This window comes from Microtus oregoni, unplaced genomic scaffold, assembly GCF_018167655.1.
Source record: "Microtus oregoni isolate MIOR12 unplaced genomic scaffold, Mior012 000033F_ref0000390, whole genome shotgun sequence".
NCBI lineage: Eukaryota > Metazoa > Chordata > Mammalia > Rodentia > Cricetidae > Microtus > Microtus oregoni.
The window spans coordinates 18,424,474-18,443,834 of NW_024543092.1; the positions used below are offsets into that span (position 1 = coordinate 18,424,474).

Consider the following 19,361-nt stretch of genomic DNA (forward strand, 5'->3'; position numbering starts at 1 on the left):
TGGTTTTAGGAGTTTGTTTTTCTTCTTTGTATGAAAAGCTGCTGCTACTGTGAGCCAGCCTGAGACTGGACTCCTGCAGACCCCCCCCAGGAGTGCCTGCCGTTGTCCAGAGAGACCTATCCAGGATTTCTCGCAATTGTGAACAGCACCCAGCTTTCCAGTCCGCAAGCCCAGCTTTCCTCAGAGTTTTGTAACATACCTTTGCCTTGCTAGCATGGAGCAGCCAAGAAATAACGGATAGTCCCTCCCCAGACACTGTGACTAGACTTGTCTTGGGCTCGGAAAATATGTCTGTCTGGTGATTGCAGGAGCTGGAAGAGACTTAAGGCTGTGGAACCAGATGGGGTGGTGGGCATTGCTTGAACCAAGTACAGGGATGGAGGCGGTACCCCTCTTAAAATACTTGACTGACCGTAAATCTACTGCAGTGCCGCTACTGTTGTTCACTTTCTGAGCTCTGAGAAAAATCACCTCCGGGTGACTGGAAGTTTCTGTAGTCTGTGGAGATATGCTGCCATCAGGTGGCCAAAGTCAAGAAGGCATCTCTAGCGGCTGAGGACTACTTAGATCAGAAACTCGGCTGAGAGGAACCAGCAGGCCAAGTCTAGCTTTAGCAGGACCCCTGAAAATGAGGGGGACAGCAAGGGCCATCCTGAATGAGTCCTCAGCCTCAACAGCAAGTCAGCGTTGGAATGTGAAAACCCGATCAAGTCCAGGGCATGAAGTGAAGCGAGGGAGAATTCCGGTCTAAGAAACTAAGAGCGCTGACTGGCTTGATGCCATTATGCATATGGAGAAAAAGTGGTAAGTGAGCTAGAGTTATGTGACTCATCTCAGTCCAGTTACTATCCTGAGAATCATTTTCTCAGGAGGTGTGTTATAGGACCAGGAATGAGAGCGAGCTTGGTGTGGGATAGGGTCAGAAACCTGTGGTGGGGTAGGAAGGAAAGGAAATGGGCTTGGAGAATCAGGTATGGCTGAGCTCAACCCTTTGGTGATGTGAGGATGGTAATAGTGATGATGGCACCGATGGTGAGGTGGAGAGATGACAGAGATGCCGATGATGATGGTGATATGATGGAGACACAGACGGTGAATTAGTGATGTTGATGATACTGATGAGGAAGAGGGGATGGTGATGGTGGTGGTGTCATGGTGAAGATTGCCGTGATGGTAATGGATGGCGAAACAGAAGCGTTGCTGGCGATGGTGACAATAGTAATTGTAACAATGACACTGATGTGGAGGTGAGGGTGTTGATGATGATAGCTGTGGTGGTGGCAATAGTGATGGTGATGATGATGCTGATGGTGCTGAGGCAAAGATACTGGTATTGATAGTGATGGTGATGATGACAACGAAGATTTTGGTGCTAGTGTGATGATGACACTGATGCTGGTGTATTAATTGTATCATAATATTAATATCCACAATGCCCTTATAAAGTACTACAATGGGGACCCTGACGCTTACAGAAGTTAGCTAACTTCTCACTGTCACAGGGACACCGAGCTAGAACTTACTATCAGATACTTGGGAGCTGGGCTCCATCTTTAATCAAGATACTTTCCTTGTTTCCATGAGCAAACCCATGATGGAAAGGGAGGAATAGTCCTTTTGGTCTCTGGCTTGGGGACAGCTGCAGTTTGCAGCAGTGGCAGGAGGCTACCTGTCACATCTTGGGATCAGGAAGCAGCGAAGGGAGGGCTGATGCTCATGGGTTACCCATCTGGGCTTCCAGCTGTGGGCGGACCTTCCTCCTCAGTCAAACCCCGCTGGAAATGCCCTCACAGAGATGTCTCTCACGGGTGACTCTAGTCAAGTTGACATTAAGATGTCCCTCTGTATCCACAGCTGGTAACCTGGGCTCCTCTCCAGGTCTCTGCAGCCAGGAACAGCGCTGTGTCCCTGCTGTGCAACCATATGTCCCTGAGCACCATGTTCCTCATTTACACAAAGGAATTTTTTTTTTTTTTGCAAAGCACTAAGAACCATATAACACTTCCCTGGGGGACACGTCAGTTTCCCAGGTTCCCCTTCCTTGACCTCAGTGCTGCAGAAGTGTGGTAAGGGAGACTGGAGGTCAGTGAAATAGGGAAAATCAAGGAATAATCTAGACTTAGTGGTTCTGCTTGTGTGTTTGTAAGTCACAAAAATCTTTCTTTGAAAGAAAGTCTTCTCCAGAACCAGCACACGCCTCACGTGTGTACTGAGAGGGAGCCCATGTTTGTAAGGTGGCTTTACTGTCCCCACAGCTGAGGCAGCTTGCTGGATCTAATCGTCATTAGGCGTATGCGAAGAGAGAAGGAAGAGCCCCCCAGCCCCGACCAAGTAAGCACAGATTCTGATAGGGGAGCCTACATGAGGTTTCTTCCAGTCCTAACCCCACCAGCTGTATCCAGACATCTGGGGGCCTTTCTCTCCTCTCCAGACAGACAGCTTGTTCCCTCTCTGAACGCCTTTCACACACATTAAGTGTGTGATTATTTGGGAAGATAGCTAGGTTAGCCTCAACTTTTGCTGTTACTGTGTTACATCGTATTTGAGAACTCAAAATAATAAAGTCACATGAAAAGTGTAGGCTAACTGATGGGTTGTGCCAAAGCCCTCCCCTGACAAAGGGACATTTGTAGGTTAAGGGTCTAAGGGGCAGTACCCCTCTTCCTCACATCTTGGTGACCAATTATAGAGATGTAGCAAGTGGCCAGACAAATCCAGAAAGGGGCTGGACTGCATTCCCATGCAGGACCTTGTATAACTTGCTCCCCACTGTTCCCCCTGTCATAGAGGCTGCAGGTCAAAGTCAGTTCATCTCACCTTGAGTTTCTCCCCAGCCAGTGATGTAACACAGCATCCCACCGGCAACCACATAGTTTGGAGATGGCAGACAAGCTGGAATGACTTTATCTGTGATGGTGGCTGGGCTGAAAAGTGAGCATGAAATGTTACATCTGCTGCTCTGCTGGAGGCCTCCCCCCCCCCATTCACCTGCAGCTCACCCACCGCCATGAATCACCTGCCTCGATGTCCCAGCATCCTCTGAGCTGGTATTTCTCTACTTCACTGACACAGAACAATACAGAAAACTCTTCAACCCCACAGTGCCCTACAGTGTCCTATGAGCTAAACCATCAATCGTGTGGGAGGGTGTGTATGTTTATGCATGTGTGTCCACGCAGGTACCAAATGCACACTTGAGCATTTGCAGATAGAGGCCAACAGTTGACATTGAGACTCTTCTTCAGTTGCCCATCATTTGAGACAGGGTCTTCCCTGAACCTGGGGTTCACTGAGTTGGTGAGCCTGGCTGCAGTGAGCTGCAGGGATCCTCCTGTCTCTGCCTTCCTGGTGCTGGGGCTGTAGGTGTGCATCTTCAGGTCAACCCTTTTACATAATGCTGGAGGTCTGAGGGTGGGTCCTCGTGCTTGTGTGGCAAGCTCTTTGCCAACTGAGCCCTCTCCTTAGAGCTGTCCTATGGTCAGCTAATTTAAGATGGTGCCGTTCTGTGGGTGGACCATCTAGATGCCACCCAGCTACACTAAGACCAAAAGGTATTTGTCCAGGACAAGGGGCTCCACCATTTCGGGGTCCCAAATCTCCTCACCAGTTAAAATGGTTAAAATGATTATAAGAATCCAGGCAAAGGGCAGGAACCAAGCAAGAGAGGGTTTGAAGTAAGCTCCCTGCAGAAGCAAATGGCCCAGTTTCCAAGGAACCTTCACCTGCATAGAGGTTCATGGATGTACAAGAGTTCTAACTTTGGTTTCTCAGACCTTAGTGAGTTCAAGAGGAAAAATGACTGGAAATGAGAAATGCCCTGTTCTCATAAAGAATCCACACTGTCTCCAGCTTCAGGGAAGATGCATTTTCCCAGAATGACCAAAGCAGACCCAGCCTCTCTCAGGGATGTAATTCACAGGCTCCTGTGAGGGACACCAAAGACCTCAGGCCCTCAGATTGCAAGGTGTGGAGAGGATGCAGTAAACCCCCCCTGCCAAAAACAAATATCAGGCTGTCAGAGAACACGATCCTCCTATTGGCTGAATTACTTGTTTGAGCAATCAAGGACAGGAGGTCTTGTTTTGCTCATTTAGTGGGATGCAAGAGAAGGTTCTGGGGAACACGAGGGAGGTGAGCTGCTTTATGGATGCCCATTCTTCTGGTGCATCTGAACGACCCAAGACATCAGTTTACAGCCCCAAAATGCTCCCTCCAGCAGCCTGCCCTAGCTGGACCAGTTCCTCTCACTTCCAGAATCCTCTCCCTGATATCTGGACCCCATCAGGCACAGCTAATGTGATCCACGTGCCTGCTGCCCGTCCCGAAGGAGTATCTCTCAAAACAGCTTACTGCTTGTGAGCTGTATCCACGGGGACCTGTTTCCAAACATTCCTAACTCTATGGCACAAGCCTAATTGCCCAGTGTCAGGCTTTAAAACCACACACACACACACACACACACACACACACACACACACACACACACTTCAGCAGGGAAAACAGGGCCAAAGAAAAGAACAGAGGTAGAACCTGTGTTTGTGAACTGTTTCTTGTTTCATTCTGCGTGTCCTATGTGGGTTTATTTGTTTGTTTTTTAGTATACGCATGTGCACACACGTGCATGGGATGCCAGCAGAGGCCAGAAGAGGGCATTAGATCACTTGGAGCTGAGGTTACAGGTGGTTTGAGATCTACTTGATGAAGATGCTGTGACCCAAACTCTAGTCCTCTAAAAAAAAAAAAAAAAAGAAAGAAAGAAAGAAAAAACAGCAAGCCCTCTTAACTGCTGAGCCATCTCTCCAGCCCCTCAACATCTGTGGGGTGTTATTTTTGTTATTGTTTTGGTTTGTTGAGATGAGGTCTCTTTACATAGCCCTGGCTTTCCTGGAACTCACTCAGTAAACCAGGCTAGCCTCAAACTCATAGAGATCCACCTGCCTCTGCCTCTCGAGTGCTGAGACCACAGGCACGGGCCACTATGTCAGGCATATGTTTGTGGTTTTAAAAGTGCTTTGAGATACATAATGTCATTTGAGTCTCTCAGCACATTATATCAAGATAGCCTTTGTGAGCCTGGGGTAACCGATGGTGAATGTATGTCAGCTGGTAAGCATGAGGGGCAAGAAATGCTGAGGTGATAGGCCACTTTACATTTTAACTCTTCACGTGAGGAACCGGAGCTGATTCCCTCCTCAGAAACGTGCCTGTGGGCTTGCAGAACTAGGCTGGATTCTGGTTTCTGATGAAGTTGGCCCGGTTTTCCCAAACGCCCATGCTTTTGCATCCTAGGCAGCACTTCTCTAACCCCATACATGGTTGTTGCTCATAAAACCCAGCCATGAACCACCGTCTTCACTCAGCTTGGGGTGCAGTCCCCAGGGAACGCATACCTGGCTAGCTTTATCAGGGCAATGTCTGCTCGGGTGGGCTCCAAGAACAGCTTGGCTACTTCTATTTGCTGGACATCTGACCCACGAATATTTTCTTCATGCGCACCCAGGACAACCTTGTAGAATCCAGGTCTTGAAGATCTGAAAAGATGGTGACATTAGGAGTAAAACATGGTCCAGACCTTTCCTTGGTGCCATCCTGTGTCAGACACAGGCAGCCAAATACATGCAGTCGCCAGCATCTGTGACTCCTGGATGGCAAGAAATGGAATCCAGACTTGTTTGAACCTGTGATGTTCTTGACCTTGACAGGACCAGTGCCTGCCACTGAACAGATCCTTTTCTCCAGGCCCGGGCCCTGCTCTGCATCCTTGGCAGATAGATTTTCTTTAGAACTGTTTCCCTTCTGCCTGGTTGACCTGGTAATTGCTGTGGACTTCTGCATACATACTCCTGGGTCTCTTATGCCACTGCCATGGAAGGCAGTGGGAGGAGAGGAGGGAATGACAGAGGGGAGGAGGGAAGGAGGGTGTCAGTCTTTAGAAGGAGACCTCACACCAGTTACCCACGGAACGTACTTCTCCAAGCAGTGTGCAGCAGTCAACACCCACTCGGGGGATATCAAAGTTCCTCCACAGAAGTGCTGTCCAGTGAATCTAGAGGGGGAAGCGAGAACTTCCGGTTAAGCCAGATGTTTTGTTTCATCCAATAGCACAGAAAATCAGAAAGACAAGTTCATTCCCAGAAGAAGGGACCGCCAGCCCGTGTACAGAATAGTCGTGACACTGCACCATCTAGCTACCCAACTCTGAAGATATCTGGGGGAAGTATTAGGGGCCACTTGTCTCCATGAAGCAGAGGCCGTGGCTCCAGTGTGGTCCTGTGCCTACACTTTGACCTATTAACCCTCAACCCCAACATAAACCACCAGTCAAAACCCGCCCTCCAGGCTGCTGCCTTTATTTCGTCTTAGCTAAAATTTTACAAAAAGTCTTCATGGATCATCCTTTGAGAAGCCAAATATGACCCCAAGAGCAATAATTCAGGATGACAAGATCACCAGCTCCCAACCAGGGTGGAATGGCTTGAATGCAATCAGCTTACTGTGTAGGATGAGGTCAGTGAAAAAGCAGACAAGCTCTATGCTGGAGAGATGGCTCAGAGGTTAAGAAACTGGGCTGTTCTCCCAGAAGAGCCAAGTTTGGTTCTCAGCACTGACACAGTGGCTCATGCCCATCAGTAGATCCAGTTCCAAGAAATCTGGCCCCCCTTCTGGTCAACAAGGACACCATGTATACATGGTGTACATTCATACAAGCAGGCAAGCATTCATATAAATAAAATAAAAATAAGTATCTAAAAAAATACCCCGTAACAGAGTGCAACCAACCGTGCCCACATCTGTCAGTGGCGTTCTGCAAATCTGCTGAGGGGACTGTGAACAACAACTGAGCATGCATGGAGGTCTGGATGTGAGCAGGGCAAGCCAACACGCCCGTGCTGAGCCTGCTGTACACGTATACTTTAGAAGCCGTGCCCAGGAAGAGTGAATTAAGACCTACAGATGTTTTCTGCCACACTCAGCCCTGCTCCCACAGGCTCAGATGCATCACTCTTAAACCAGGAGAGTCACGTGCTGGTTTGTTCACTTATTTGTAAGGATATAAGCAACCTCTCTGTTAAATTCAAGGGGGGTCACAAAAAGGCACATAGTATTGTCAAAGCCTTGCATCTCCAGCAGGCAAACCCCTTCTGAGCCCACACCTGCATAGTGTCGTGTCTATGAAGATATTCCTTTCATTTTACAACAGCCAGTGGGTGCACGTACCCCCTAAAGCGCCTCCATGTTCTCTGGGAATGATATCATTTCGCATGGTTTAACGACAGCAGCCCAGAGTTGTTTTTTCCTTAAATACCATTTTTAGTCAGTTTCAAAGCAGAGAACCCAATAAGGTGGCTTTTGAAAGTTTATGGCGCTGTCTTTACGCCTTAGAAGGACGCAGAGGAAGGTGGTGACGTTGGCCAGCTTTGGTTTAGCACGACAGCCACGTGAGGTTCACACAGGCAGGAGGGAGAACACGCCTACGAACTCTTACCTGGTTCGAAGGCTGATTTGCCAGGGCCAGGAGTGTGGATAGGCCACACAGCCGCCCACTATCCTCCCAGAGCATTTTCTCGGCTCCACACGAGGCTTCCCACACTCGTACGGTGCTTGTGCTATGAAACGATGTGGGAGAAGAAGGTCATACAGAAGCAAACATCCTAGTTCTGTCAAAGAGTCCTGCAAAAGGCAGCTGTGGCCAGGTACCAAGTTTGTGGCATCCCAGAGTCATAGTCAACCTTTGGAACAGTTCCCCTGAGATTTAAAAGTAGTGCAGGCAGCACAGAAGCCTCTCCTCTGAAGAAGTTCTAAACTCTAATTGGTTAATTAAATTGGCGTAGTATAGAATTAAAAGAAGAGCTTTTCTTGGTGTGCTTTGATTGACAAACATAAACATAGTTTTCTGTAATATACTAGATATATTGTATTTGGGACACCAAGCTTTGCTTGTCAACACCAGCCTGCAGCCTGCAGCCCCCAAGATCTCAGGACAGCTCCAGATGTGTCACATCTGTTGATGACACAGCATCCTGTTGCAGTGTCAAAATTCCCAACCACAGGGGGCTCTTGAAGGCCATAGCTCTTCCCCCATACTGAAAGACAGTGTGGTTTTTTTTCTTGTGTATTTGTGTGTGTTGTGTGTCTGTATCTGTCTGTATGTGTAGACAGCAAATGCACTATTCTCAGCTCAATTTTACCTTCTCTCTGCTGTTTCAGCACAGACCCAACCCTTGCTCCCCCATCCCACCCCATCCCACCCCACCCTGCACACGACCCCAAACAGCCTACTGTAATCAACCACTGTCAATCAACCCATGTGTCCCCGCCTGCTTTTCCTCTCTGTTTACCTCCTGCATGCGCTCCCTCTCATCAGCCAGCCTACCAGTGAACTAGACAGCAGGGTCTGCGTCCATCTTTGGTAACTCCCACTAAGAAGGGTGCAGGGGATATTCACAAACACTTCTTGGTGGCCTGCAGCCTCTGAGTCTTCAGAAAGGCATCTGGAAGCATTGTTCATGGCATTCCCTAGAAGAAATTCCTTCAGCCTTAGTCAACCAGAGAGTCCATACTCTGAAGAAGCTGGAACCGCAATGCTTAACTTTCTATTTGCTGTGGCCTGTTCTGAGGATCTATGTAGGGAAGGCTTTTCACACACAGCTGCATTGTGGCGAGAGCCCCCTCACTAAAGCTCAGCTCAGTGGCTACGTCTGTGCCTTGTACTTCAGCCACGTGCACACACGGGCTAGTGTTGTCACGAACTGCAGGCGCCTGGGAAGAGGGACTCTCAGCTGAGGCGTTGCCTCTATCGGATAAGCCTTTGGGCACATCTGTGGGGCATTTTCTTGATTAATGATTGATGCGGTAGGGCTCAGCCCACTGTGGGTGGTGCTATCTCCTGGGCACGTGGTCCTGTGTGGTACAAGTAGGCTGAGCCAGTCATTAGGAGCAAACCGGTAAACGGTGTCCTCTCATGGTCTCTGCTTCAGTTCCCGTCTTCCGGTTCCTCCCTTGAGCTCCTGCCTTGCTTCCCTCAGTGACGGATTGTGATATGAAAGGGTAAGCCAAAGAAACCCTTTTCTTCTCCAGGTTGCTCTGGGTTATGGTGTTTAATCACGGCAACAGAGAAACTAACTAGAACAGACATTGGTACCAGTCAGTCGGCGATCGCTGTGGCAGACCTGAGTGTGTCATATTGGGGAGGATTCTGGAAGGATTTTGGAGATTTGTGCTGGAGCTTAAAGAGCTATTCGGTGGACGCTTAGGAGACAACTGTGCTGTGGGGCAATGGTCTGTACCCTGTCACTTGTATTTTAATTAAACACTGACTGGCCAGTAGCCAGGCAGGAAGTAGAACCAGGGTGGCCAGGCAGGAGGAGGCAGGGCAATGAGAACAGAATTCTGGGAAGAGGAAAGATGTAGTCTGCAGTCCTCACCCAGACACAGAGGAAGCAAGATGAAAACACTTCACTGATGAAGGTACCAAGCCTCATGGCTAACACAGACAAGAATTGTGGGCTAATTTAAGATGTAAGAATTAATTAATAAGCAGCCTGAGCTACTAGGCCCACCAGTTTATGATTAATGTAGACCTCTGTGTGTTTTGTTGGGACTGAACAGCTGTGGGACCATGTGTGATAGAAACCTCTGTCAACAAAAATGAAGATCTGGCTTGTGACATTCAGAGGGGAGTCTGAGAATCCTCAAAGACGCTACCGGCCCTATTTATGTGATATTTTGAATTTGGAATCTGTGAAGTGAAACCTTTGCTTTGTTTGGATAATCAATGCTGGTCAGCTGTGATTAACAAGAGACCATTATTTTTGAGGTGGAACCTCCTGGAGAGACTCTCCTCAGATCAGCACACGGGAGTTGTAGTCTGTTTGGGGTGAGGGTGGGGTAAAGCTGCACATCAAGCTGGCAGCGGAATTTGGCAAATTGTGTTTAAGCCCCTCCCATGTGGTACTTGTTTTGAAGGCATGGAGGGATTATGGAGAGTATCTGAGGCTTGGCATTATGGGACGTGGCTTTGGGTACTAAGACTTGACTATTGACTCATACTGAGATGAGTATCTCATCTGGTATTCAAGGCTTTTCCAGAGAGGATCAGAGGTGAGGGGATCAGGAATTTGTGAAGCCAGGATAGAGAGCCCAAGGTCTGAATGCCATACTACCACATAAGGGCAGCCTGTGATGGGGAGGGGAAGACAATGGGGGAGGGGCATACAAGGGATAGAAACTGAGAACAGAGATTGAGAGACACTGACACCTTAGGAACTTTCAGGTAAAGAGGCCACCAAGACAGTGTCTTCTAAATATACAAAAGCCCCCGCTAGAGAAAAAGGTCTCTATCCATTTCCCCAACTCTTATGGTAACACTGGCAAGTAGAACCTGCCCATCACCTCCTCCTCTCCCTCTATCCCCTGTTCCACTGAAGAGCCACCTACATGCTCCTAACCAAAATACCAGGGACACAGCCAGCCCCGGAAAGCTTTGCGAAGTAAGCCCCTCCCTCCGGGCCCAGCCACGCCCTCCCCCAGGCAAGCACACTGGGAGAAAGAAGAGTTCACAGTGATGGGTTCTAACTGCAGAGCAGGTGAGCACAGGGCAGAAGCAGCTTTACCTGCAGAGTCAGCCGTCAATTTGTCACCCCGATCTCAAGAACTAAAGTCAACTCTCTTTTCCCAGGTCCCAGCCTCTTCCTCCCCAAGAGTCTCAACTCGCCAAGGATGGAACCTAACAAGGCATCTCTAAGTTAGGTGGTGAGTGAGGAAGAAATCCATGGTGGGGGATAGTGGGGCTAATAGAAAGATCTGCATTTTTTTCAATGAAATTTGAGGAAGATATTTTGTAAGCTTTCAAAATATATGCGTATTTTCCCCTTCTCTGAGGCTGAAGAGGAAGATATCTTCGGTGCTTTAAATGAGAAATGTCCCTCAAGAGCTCGTGGATGTGAACACTGGTTTCTGGGTGGTGGGGTTGTTTGGATAGGTCAAAGATCTTCTGAGATGTGGAGGCTTGTTGAAGGAAGTGCATCTCTAGGGCTTGGGCCTTGAGAGTTCACTACTTCAACCCCCCTCCAGTCACTCTCTGCTTCTCTGGGTGCAGTTGACATGGTCCATAAGTCTCTGCCACTGTGGATGTCTCATTCCTTGGAGCAGTGGGCTATGAGTACTTCCTTAAGTTGCTCTCCATCACGGTATTTTTATTGTAGCAGCAACAAAATAGCTAACACACGTCCTAGTCCAGTGCCTCTGAACTTGTTCTGTGAGCATCTCCAGTCCAATGTGGAGGAGCTCCTGGGATGCCTCCTGGAGCTGATTCAGTCGTTCCCTTCTGCACTTTGAGGATTTAGTATTAAGTTTAGCTGATATGGGGCAAGGACAATAATAGGCCAGGTTCCAGATGTTTGGATGAGGGCCCAGGGTAAGAGGCAGCCATTGTCTCCTCAAAGGCACTCTGCTCAAGCCTGCCCGTGGTGCTTGTTTGTTTTGTGTACATCCTCATGAAGAAGATGGTCACTCTATGTTCTGGAAAGTGTTTTTTTTTTTTTTGCCAAAGAAGGAAAGAGAGGAGAGAAGAAGGGAAGAGAGGGGAAGGGGGACAAAGGGAAGGGAGAGAGAAGAGAGAGGAAGGGGGACGAAGGGCAGCGAGAGGAACTTACAACACACGGGGACATCACAGTAATCATAAAGTTTTCTGGGGTTTGTTGTGTAGCACCAAGGACCATTGACATCACCATCCGGGTTTCGGCAGTACTGAAAAGAGACAGGAGTTTGAGGGGAGGCTCCCTGGGGTGGAGGGGACTCCAGATGTAGAGACGCAAACCTTCTCACGGGGGGTGGGGGAGGGACTGTCCCTTTGCTTTCTTCCCATCTTACTTTTTGATAGTTGGTTTAAGATTTTTTTTAAAGTCTCAGACTGTCACTGGTCATATCTCTGCTCAAACCAAGTTCCAGCTAGGAAGCCACTCCCTGGGCCAGATGTAAGAGAGCCAGCCATCAGGGACAGTGGGCCATTCCTGGCTGTCTTGTCATGAGGCCTTATCGTTGTTTAAAAAGGTTTGTGCCCTCCATGGGGCCATGTTTTTTTTCTGATAGAGTCATACAAGTGTATAAATACAATGTGGTCTCTGCTCTGTGCTTCCGGACTCCTATGACCTATCCTACATCCAGAGGAGCGTCAGCTCCTAAAGCCTTTGTGACTTCCTTGATTGACAAGAGCATCTTTTGCTCTAATGAAGTGAGCAAGAGAGCATCTAGAGGGGCTAGGGATGTGGGGGTGGAGGGTGTTTAGCAGAACCTCTCGTGAGCAAAGAATTGTGACTTTTTGCCTTATGCTCTGACCCCCAACAGAAGGAGAGAGCCTGAAGGTTGCTCTGGTCACCAAAGGCAGTACTATGAACAACCACGCCAACATAACAAAGCTTCCATTAAAAAAAAAATTACATGTTTAAAGAAATTCCCAGGCGGTGTGGGGATCTGGAGAATGATGTACCCAGAAAGTTCAAGAGTCCTTCTGTCTCCACACCCCTCCCATGCAGTGCCTACCATCCCTCCCCACAGTAGTTACCCCAGGAGCCATGGGATTTGGCTCTGCCCAGACAGTATCAGAATGGGGTCAAACTGGAGGACACCGGTCATGGCCTCAGCTTTGTCCCCTAACCCCAACCTACTCCAAATTTCCCCTCCCTAACTTTCCCCTCATCATCAAAGACCAGCCCTGGCCAAGTTGGTGTAACCCCAAATTGAATCTGTTCAAGAAGCTGATGTATGGGAAATGCGGAACAGAACATGAACCAGAGTAGCTTACGTTCTTTTCCAGACCTGCCCGTGGGTTTGACACCGGGGTGAAGATGCTGTGAGGGTGGGGTTCCTGGGCAGCCCATTCCTGGCAGGGGGTGCCAGCCGCAGTGACGGCTATTTTGCCTCGATAGTCTTTACCAACCCCAATCATGCAGTCTGTAGGAAGAGGGAGATTATGTACCCTGGGAGGTCCAAGCATGGTACTGCATAAATGTGTCAGTCTTAGCTGCTCTAATACAGTGCTATGACCCTTTAATGCAGTTCCTCATGTTATGGTGACACCCAACCATAAAATGATTTCCATTGCTTCTTCATAACTTGTTTTACTACAGTTATGAATCATAATGTAAATATCTGTTTTCTGATGGTCTTAGGCAACCCCTGTGAAAAGGTTATTAGACCCCAGAGAGGTCTGGACCCACAGATTGAGAACCACTGTTCTAATATGTTGGGTTGCCCTCTAGTGGCGGACCCAGGGTCTCAGCAAACACCGACACTCTGACAATTAGCAAGACTTGCTATTTGGTTTAAGAAGTTGCCAGAAATGTTTACAGGCACAGGGTTGGAAACGATCCCATCATTGGTAGGATGTTTTAGAAGGAGAATTCAGGCTAGAAGACAGGAAAGCCAAGCTTTACAAGAGTGTGAATAGTTAGAACACCTGGAGGGCTCACAGGGCACCTTAGGAAGCTGTCCCTCCACCTTCTGCCGATGATCACCTCCCCCACCCACCGCAAGATGGCACTCAGGCTCATTCCACAGAGCAGACCCTCAGCCCCCATGGGTGTCCTACACAGTATGGGAGCGCCCACATCAGTACCACTTCCTCTGTGTCCAGTGTCCACATCTGCCCACAAATGTCGGATCACCCCCTCCTTACCTGGCTCAGAGGTGGCCTCCACATCTGGAACTTGGGGGACCACGGGCGGCTCTGCAGCACCCCCTCCTGTCTCAGAGCATCTCCTCAGGTTGCAGTATTCCCACCTGACGCTTGGGTCAGTGGTGTAACACCAAGGGCCCTTGTCGGCATCTGGGTTCCTGCAGTAGTTCATTTCCAAGCCTCTGCAAACCCCAAGACAGTGGTTCAGTGGTGGAGGAATTCAGCTCCTTCTCAATTTTGTTACAACAGTGTTAGCAAGGTACCTTTGAAGACACATGTATCATCATGTATCTTAACCAAAACCGAGACAATGTAAATATAATAATTTATATTGCATACGGTTATAATATATTTACATTGTATCAATGTGAATTATATCATAATGTACAATATATTAAAATGTACAATGCAATATATTTACATTGTATAAATGTAAAAGCAGGCATCATAATATTCTCCTTTGATACTCTGTTAAATACTTTTCCCCAACGTAGATCTTGAAATGTAATTTTAGATTGGAAAAAACAAACACAAATGCATCAATATCTTGCTTTGTTTGGGGTTTGGGTTGGGGGCATTGTTTATCTACACAGTATTTGTTATGCCGGGTTTTCTGGAAAAAGACGCCCCTTATGCGTTGAGCTGCTCTGCCTCCTGCACTGAAAAAAACATCTGTCCATATGAGCCGGAGTTTGTTTCTGCACTGTCCCCATTTCCCTCGTCTCTGTCCCTTCCTGCTGACACCATGTTACTACAGTGTCTTGATCACAGTGCTTCTGTGGACTTCAGTGCCAACCCTCCAGAACTGCTCATTTAACCATTATCTTGATGATTCGGAGAACTTTGCCTGCAAATGTTGCCACTTTTTCCAAAAACAGACTGCTAGAATTTGTGGGCTGAATCCAAAGCCTAACTTGGTAATGGACTGATATTTAATCTTTTGATCGCTATACAGTATCTCTCTTTATTTAGCTCTTAATTTCCCCCTTAACAATGTTTAAGCTATACAGTTGCAGTTCTTAGGTATGCTACTTTAAAATTTTCTCTAAGTACTTTGTGGTTTTTATGTTATTGCTGGTGGTGTTTAAGGTTTCGTTGTTAGTTAAGTGTAGCTAGTGTAGAGTGCAATGACTTGAATGTCGGCCTCGTGTAGACCGGATTCTTTTTGAACATGCAGACTTGCTCAGTTGTCAGGACTGTCTGTGTCCATTAGTCATGTGCCCTACCAGTAAAGATGCTGTACTTCATTTCAAAACTTGAGGCCCTTCCTTTCCTTCTGTCCTTTGTTCTTTTCCTCCCTCCCTTCCTTCTGTCCCTTCTTCCTCCCGTCACGTCCTTTCTTTCTCCATTCTTTCCTTTCTTTCTTCTCTCCTTCTTAACTTGATTTTTTCCTTCATTTCCTCTGTCTCCACTTTCTTCATTCCTCCTTTCTCTCCATCCTTTCCTCCCTCCCTTCCTAACTTGTTTTCTCCCTCTTTTCCTCCCTCCTTCCTTTCATCCATCCATCTTTCCCTTCTTTCCTTCTCTCTGTCCCTTTTATCCTTCTTCCCTTCCTTCTTTGTCTCCCTCGCTCTCCTCCTCCCTTCGTAACCAGCTTGCTTCCTTTCATTGTCTAACGCAGTGGCTACCCACACTGGTATTCTCTGGTAACCCATACCCCTTAGGGATGCAGGTGCAGCTAGAAAGGCTGGCCTGGAAGTCAAGAACAACAGCAAACTCAGACACCATTCCAGTGGTTTCCATTGGAGTGGCACACCCCAATGCTGAGAGGTGGCATGATCTTTAGCGCATGTTGGGGGATGGTACCATTTCTAAGCTTTATGGTGACTTGTTCTCTCAAGATTTCCACCAACAGGACCTTACCACCCATTGCCTCCACAAAATTTCTCAGGAAAGGGAGCCAGTAGGTGGCTTCTCTTTTCTCAGGCCCTTTTTGCCAAAACCGAGTTCCTGACAGTCTGCCCATGTGCCGATCTCAGAGAATTTTGGTTCAAAGACTTTAGTTTAGAGCGTGGGTCAGTATGGGGAAACCTAAGTCAGCTATTGCTCTCTCATGGTTAAAATCAAAGACATACGCATTTGGGAACTTCTCTGGGGTCTTCTGATGCCGGTGTGGGGTCATAGATGCCCAGGACTGGCACTTTTTCCCTGTGATGGTGGTGGACGATGTGCCCCGATAGCTCTGCCCATTGCCTTGATAGCATTCCTGGACCACAGGTGTCTGCTCTGGTAGAACTAAAATTAAAGCAGAAGAAAGGGGAACAAATAAGACCTGGAGCAGACACCTGGACACCGATTTATGACACTCACAGTAAAGCAGTGTGGGGATTCCTTTACCATATTAACAGGTAATTGGACATCACACACATGCACGTATGTACATGCATACACATGCATAGTCCAGTCACAAACACAAGATTTATAGTATAGAACATATTATGAAAGCAAAACGAAAGCCCTTGGAAGAGGAACAAACAGAGTACTGCTAACTGAAAACGTCACTGTGTAAAAGTTATTTTGATAAATTACTACCAGGTGGTCATGAGGACAGTGGGCAGGCGCTCCATGGTGAGGGCAGCAGGTGGGACTGGAAAAACGACAGACCTGAAATGCTTGCCTACTTCCCTAGACCCTCTCTTTGCTCATAGGACACCAAAGCCTTGAACTTCTGGAGATGGAGCAGAAGGCGGCCCTGCGTCTAGGGTACATGAAGAGCTGTTGCTCCTTAATGATGACCACAGTCCAGCACTATCAGGTTGGGTGTGAAATAGTCTTGGTTAGTTGTCGGTGGATCTTCTGGTGAAGATGACCAAGGGGGATAAAAGGAGAATTTGAACAGAGGTAGAAACGTCTAAAAATAATAACAAAATAGAAGTTCAAGGAGCCAAACCTACAGCATCGGAGACGAGGAATGTCTTCAGTGACTCGGTCAGCAGGTGACACAGCTAAGGGATAACAAGTCAACGAAAACATAGTTGGGTAATTGTGTTCCACGTGACACACAAAAGAGGAAGGACGAATGGTGGCCACAAAACAGGGGACAGAACAACTCCCTTAACAATGGGCTCAAAGCCAACCACACACAATTGTATAAATGCAAAGTTCTCAGTTAGAAGGTCAACTTGTACAGCTGCTTTGGAAATCAATATGGAGATTTCTCAGAAAATTAGGAAACAATCTACCTCAAGACCCAGCAATACCGCCGCTGTTGGGTATATACCCAAAGCATGCTCAGTCGTGCTGCAAACACACATGCTCAACTATGTTCATAGTAGCATTATTTGTAATAGCCAGAACCTGGAAACAACCTCAACTGAAGAATGGATAAAGAAAACATGGTACATTCACACAATGGAGTACTACACAGTGGAAAAAAAATAATGACATCTTAAAATTTGCAGGCAAAATGGATGGATCTAGAAAAAAAACCATATTGAGTGAGGTAACCCAGACCCAGAAAGACATAATACGTATTCACCCATAAGTGGCTTTTAGACATAAAGCAAAGAAAAAACAGCCTGAAGGCTACAACCTCAGAGAAACTATATAACAAAGAGGACCCTAAGAGAGACATACATGGACCTACATAGAACAGTAAAAAAAAAAAAGACAATATCTCCTGAGTAAACTGGGAGCGTGGGGGTCACAGGAGAGGGTAGAAGGAGAGAGGAGAGGAAGGGAGGGGAGTAGAGAAAAATGTACAGCTCAATAAAAACAATTTAAAAAATCAAAAAAGAAGCCGGGCGGTGGTGGCGCACGCCTGTAATCCCAGCACTTGGGAGGCAGAGACAGGCGGATCTCTGTGAGTTCAAGGCCAGCCTGGTCTACCAAGGGAGTTCCAGGACAGGCTCCAAAGCTACAGAGAAACCCTTTCTCGAAAAACCAAAAAAAAAAAAAAAATCAAAAAAGAAGGTGAATAAGTTACACAAACACTAGTGTAGGCAAAGGCTTCACATCAGCAAGATAAAATCAGAATGAGGAGTATGTTCAGAGACTTGGGGAGACATTACACCATAACAAAGGAGGCCTTCCATCAAGAAGATGAAGACAATGCGTGTGCATTATGACAGAAGGCGAACAGCAACCAAAGAAATACAGACTGATATGTGGTTAAAGTTGGACAGGTAAGCAATATAACGGAAATACAGAGCCCTAATAAGATTTGTTCACATTGACTTTTAGAAGAAACTTTCTTAACACAACAGCAGAAAGTCAAATTTTCAAGACCTCGGGAAACACTCATGAAGTCTGTACCCGGAGCCACTAGACAAACAGCGAATTGAAAACGCTGTCCTTGAACTCACACAAGCAGCACTCTGGCCCACAGTGAGACCAAGTGCGCTGTGAAGAGGCCATTCGAGCACAGACATGAACAGAGCAACCCGACTCCCAGTGAGCTCTCGTGACCCACTCGTACCTGAGGAATCGGAAAGTTCTGACAAGGATGCAGAGGAGTCACAGGACGGAATCTCACAGTATTCCCACCTCAGATCTCCATCCGTGGTATAGCACCAGGGAGCAGTTTCTCCATCGGGGTTACGACAGTAATTTTCTTCCAGATTTCTAGAATAGAAGTATGAGTTTTGTTCCTCAAAGAGATTAGAGGGGGGTGCTGCACATAACTGATACTCTAGAATCTCACACACTGAATGACTGTCAGGTACCAGCTTACATGGAGCTTAGATATCATGTCACGGACTCTGACCCAGAAGAACTGATGGCTCCAAACTATTCCTTGTCTTCGTGTGATGGGATAGGTCTCTAGTACTGTGTTGGGCACTGGGTTGTACACAGGAGTAATGAGGACATTCCACACTGTCCTTAGGGTCTCAGACTTACTAACTCTAGAGTTGAGCCCAAGACTTTGCATTTCTGGTAAATTCCTGATGGTATTGGTGGGGCACACTTTGAGAAAGACTTGTAAGAGGAAAAACATTGCTGGATGTCACTTTCCTTGCATGTGACCTGATCAGTCTTTATTCTTGAATTTTTATGGTACAACCAAGGTAGCATCAATGGACTTCACAGGCCCACAGTTACCAGAGCAGGGAAGGAAGCAGGAGGGACATACTTGCAGGGGAAATTTTCTGGCGTCCTGTTGTGCTTATGAGGGGTCTGCTCACTCCAGCGCTGGCAGGTTTTCCCGGACACGGTGACAGAGACGGTCCCTCGGTAGTTCTCACCTCTTCCCTTCAGACATTGGTAGGTTGGACCAGAAGAGGGTGGGGGTGTTGCTTGAATAGGGGAAAGAATTGATGGTGAATGTTCTCTATAAAGAATGATCCAACAGATGTTATGGGAAGGTGAATGCAAAATCCTCTGCCTACTACCCCCTTATTCCTCCCTTGGGATTTTACACTTGCTCTTCCACCATGCCCCCTTACTCCTCCATTGGGGTTTTATACTTGAGAACTTCTTAGTGTCTTCAGTTCAGTAGAATCTGTATCTTTAAGGCAATTTCATCAGGGATGTCTCTAAACATGGACCCTTGGGTCAGATGCTTCTCTCTCTAGTCTTTTGTGTTCATCAACCATGGCAAAAATCAGTGTTAAGTCCTCTCCAACCTCAAGTCCTTACATAGACCAGTGATCAGGGCCCTTTTATGAAGAAGACATGATTCACTAGATACACACAACTGAACAGCATCCATCTCCCATAAAGACACAGAACTGAGAAAGAGCCCATG

General features: G+C 47.3%; 1 protein-coding gene across 1 annotated transcript in view; it reads right to left on the minus strand.

The window, feature by feature from the left end:
- The window catches only part of Plg (plasminogen), a 39,782-nt gene that overhangs the window by 3,587 nt on the left and 16,834 nt on the right, over positions 1–19,361 (minus strand). The window contains exons 8-17 of the mRNA XM_041680195.1: positions 18,747–18,909; positions 18,093–18,238; positions 15,751–15,910; positions 13,676–13,857; positions 12,803–12,951; positions 11,655–11,748; positions 7,487–7,607; positions 5,969–6,046; positions 5,391–5,531; positions 2,818–2,924 (exon numbers count right to left, since the gene is read on the minus strand). Of these exons, the coding sequence (XP_041536129.1) occupies positions 2,818–2,924; positions 5,391–5,531; positions 5,969–6,046; positions 7,487–7,607; positions 11,655–11,748; positions 12,803–12,951; positions 13,676–13,857; positions 15,751–15,910; positions 18,093–18,238; positions 18,747–18,909 (1,341 nt within the window). The remainder of the gene's footprint in view (positions 1–2,817; positions 2,925–5,390; positions 5,532–5,968; positions 6,047–7,486; positions 7,608–11,654; positions 11,749–12,802; positions 12,952–13,675; positions 13,858–15,750; positions 15,911–18,092; positions 18,239–18,746; positions 18,910–19,361) is intronic.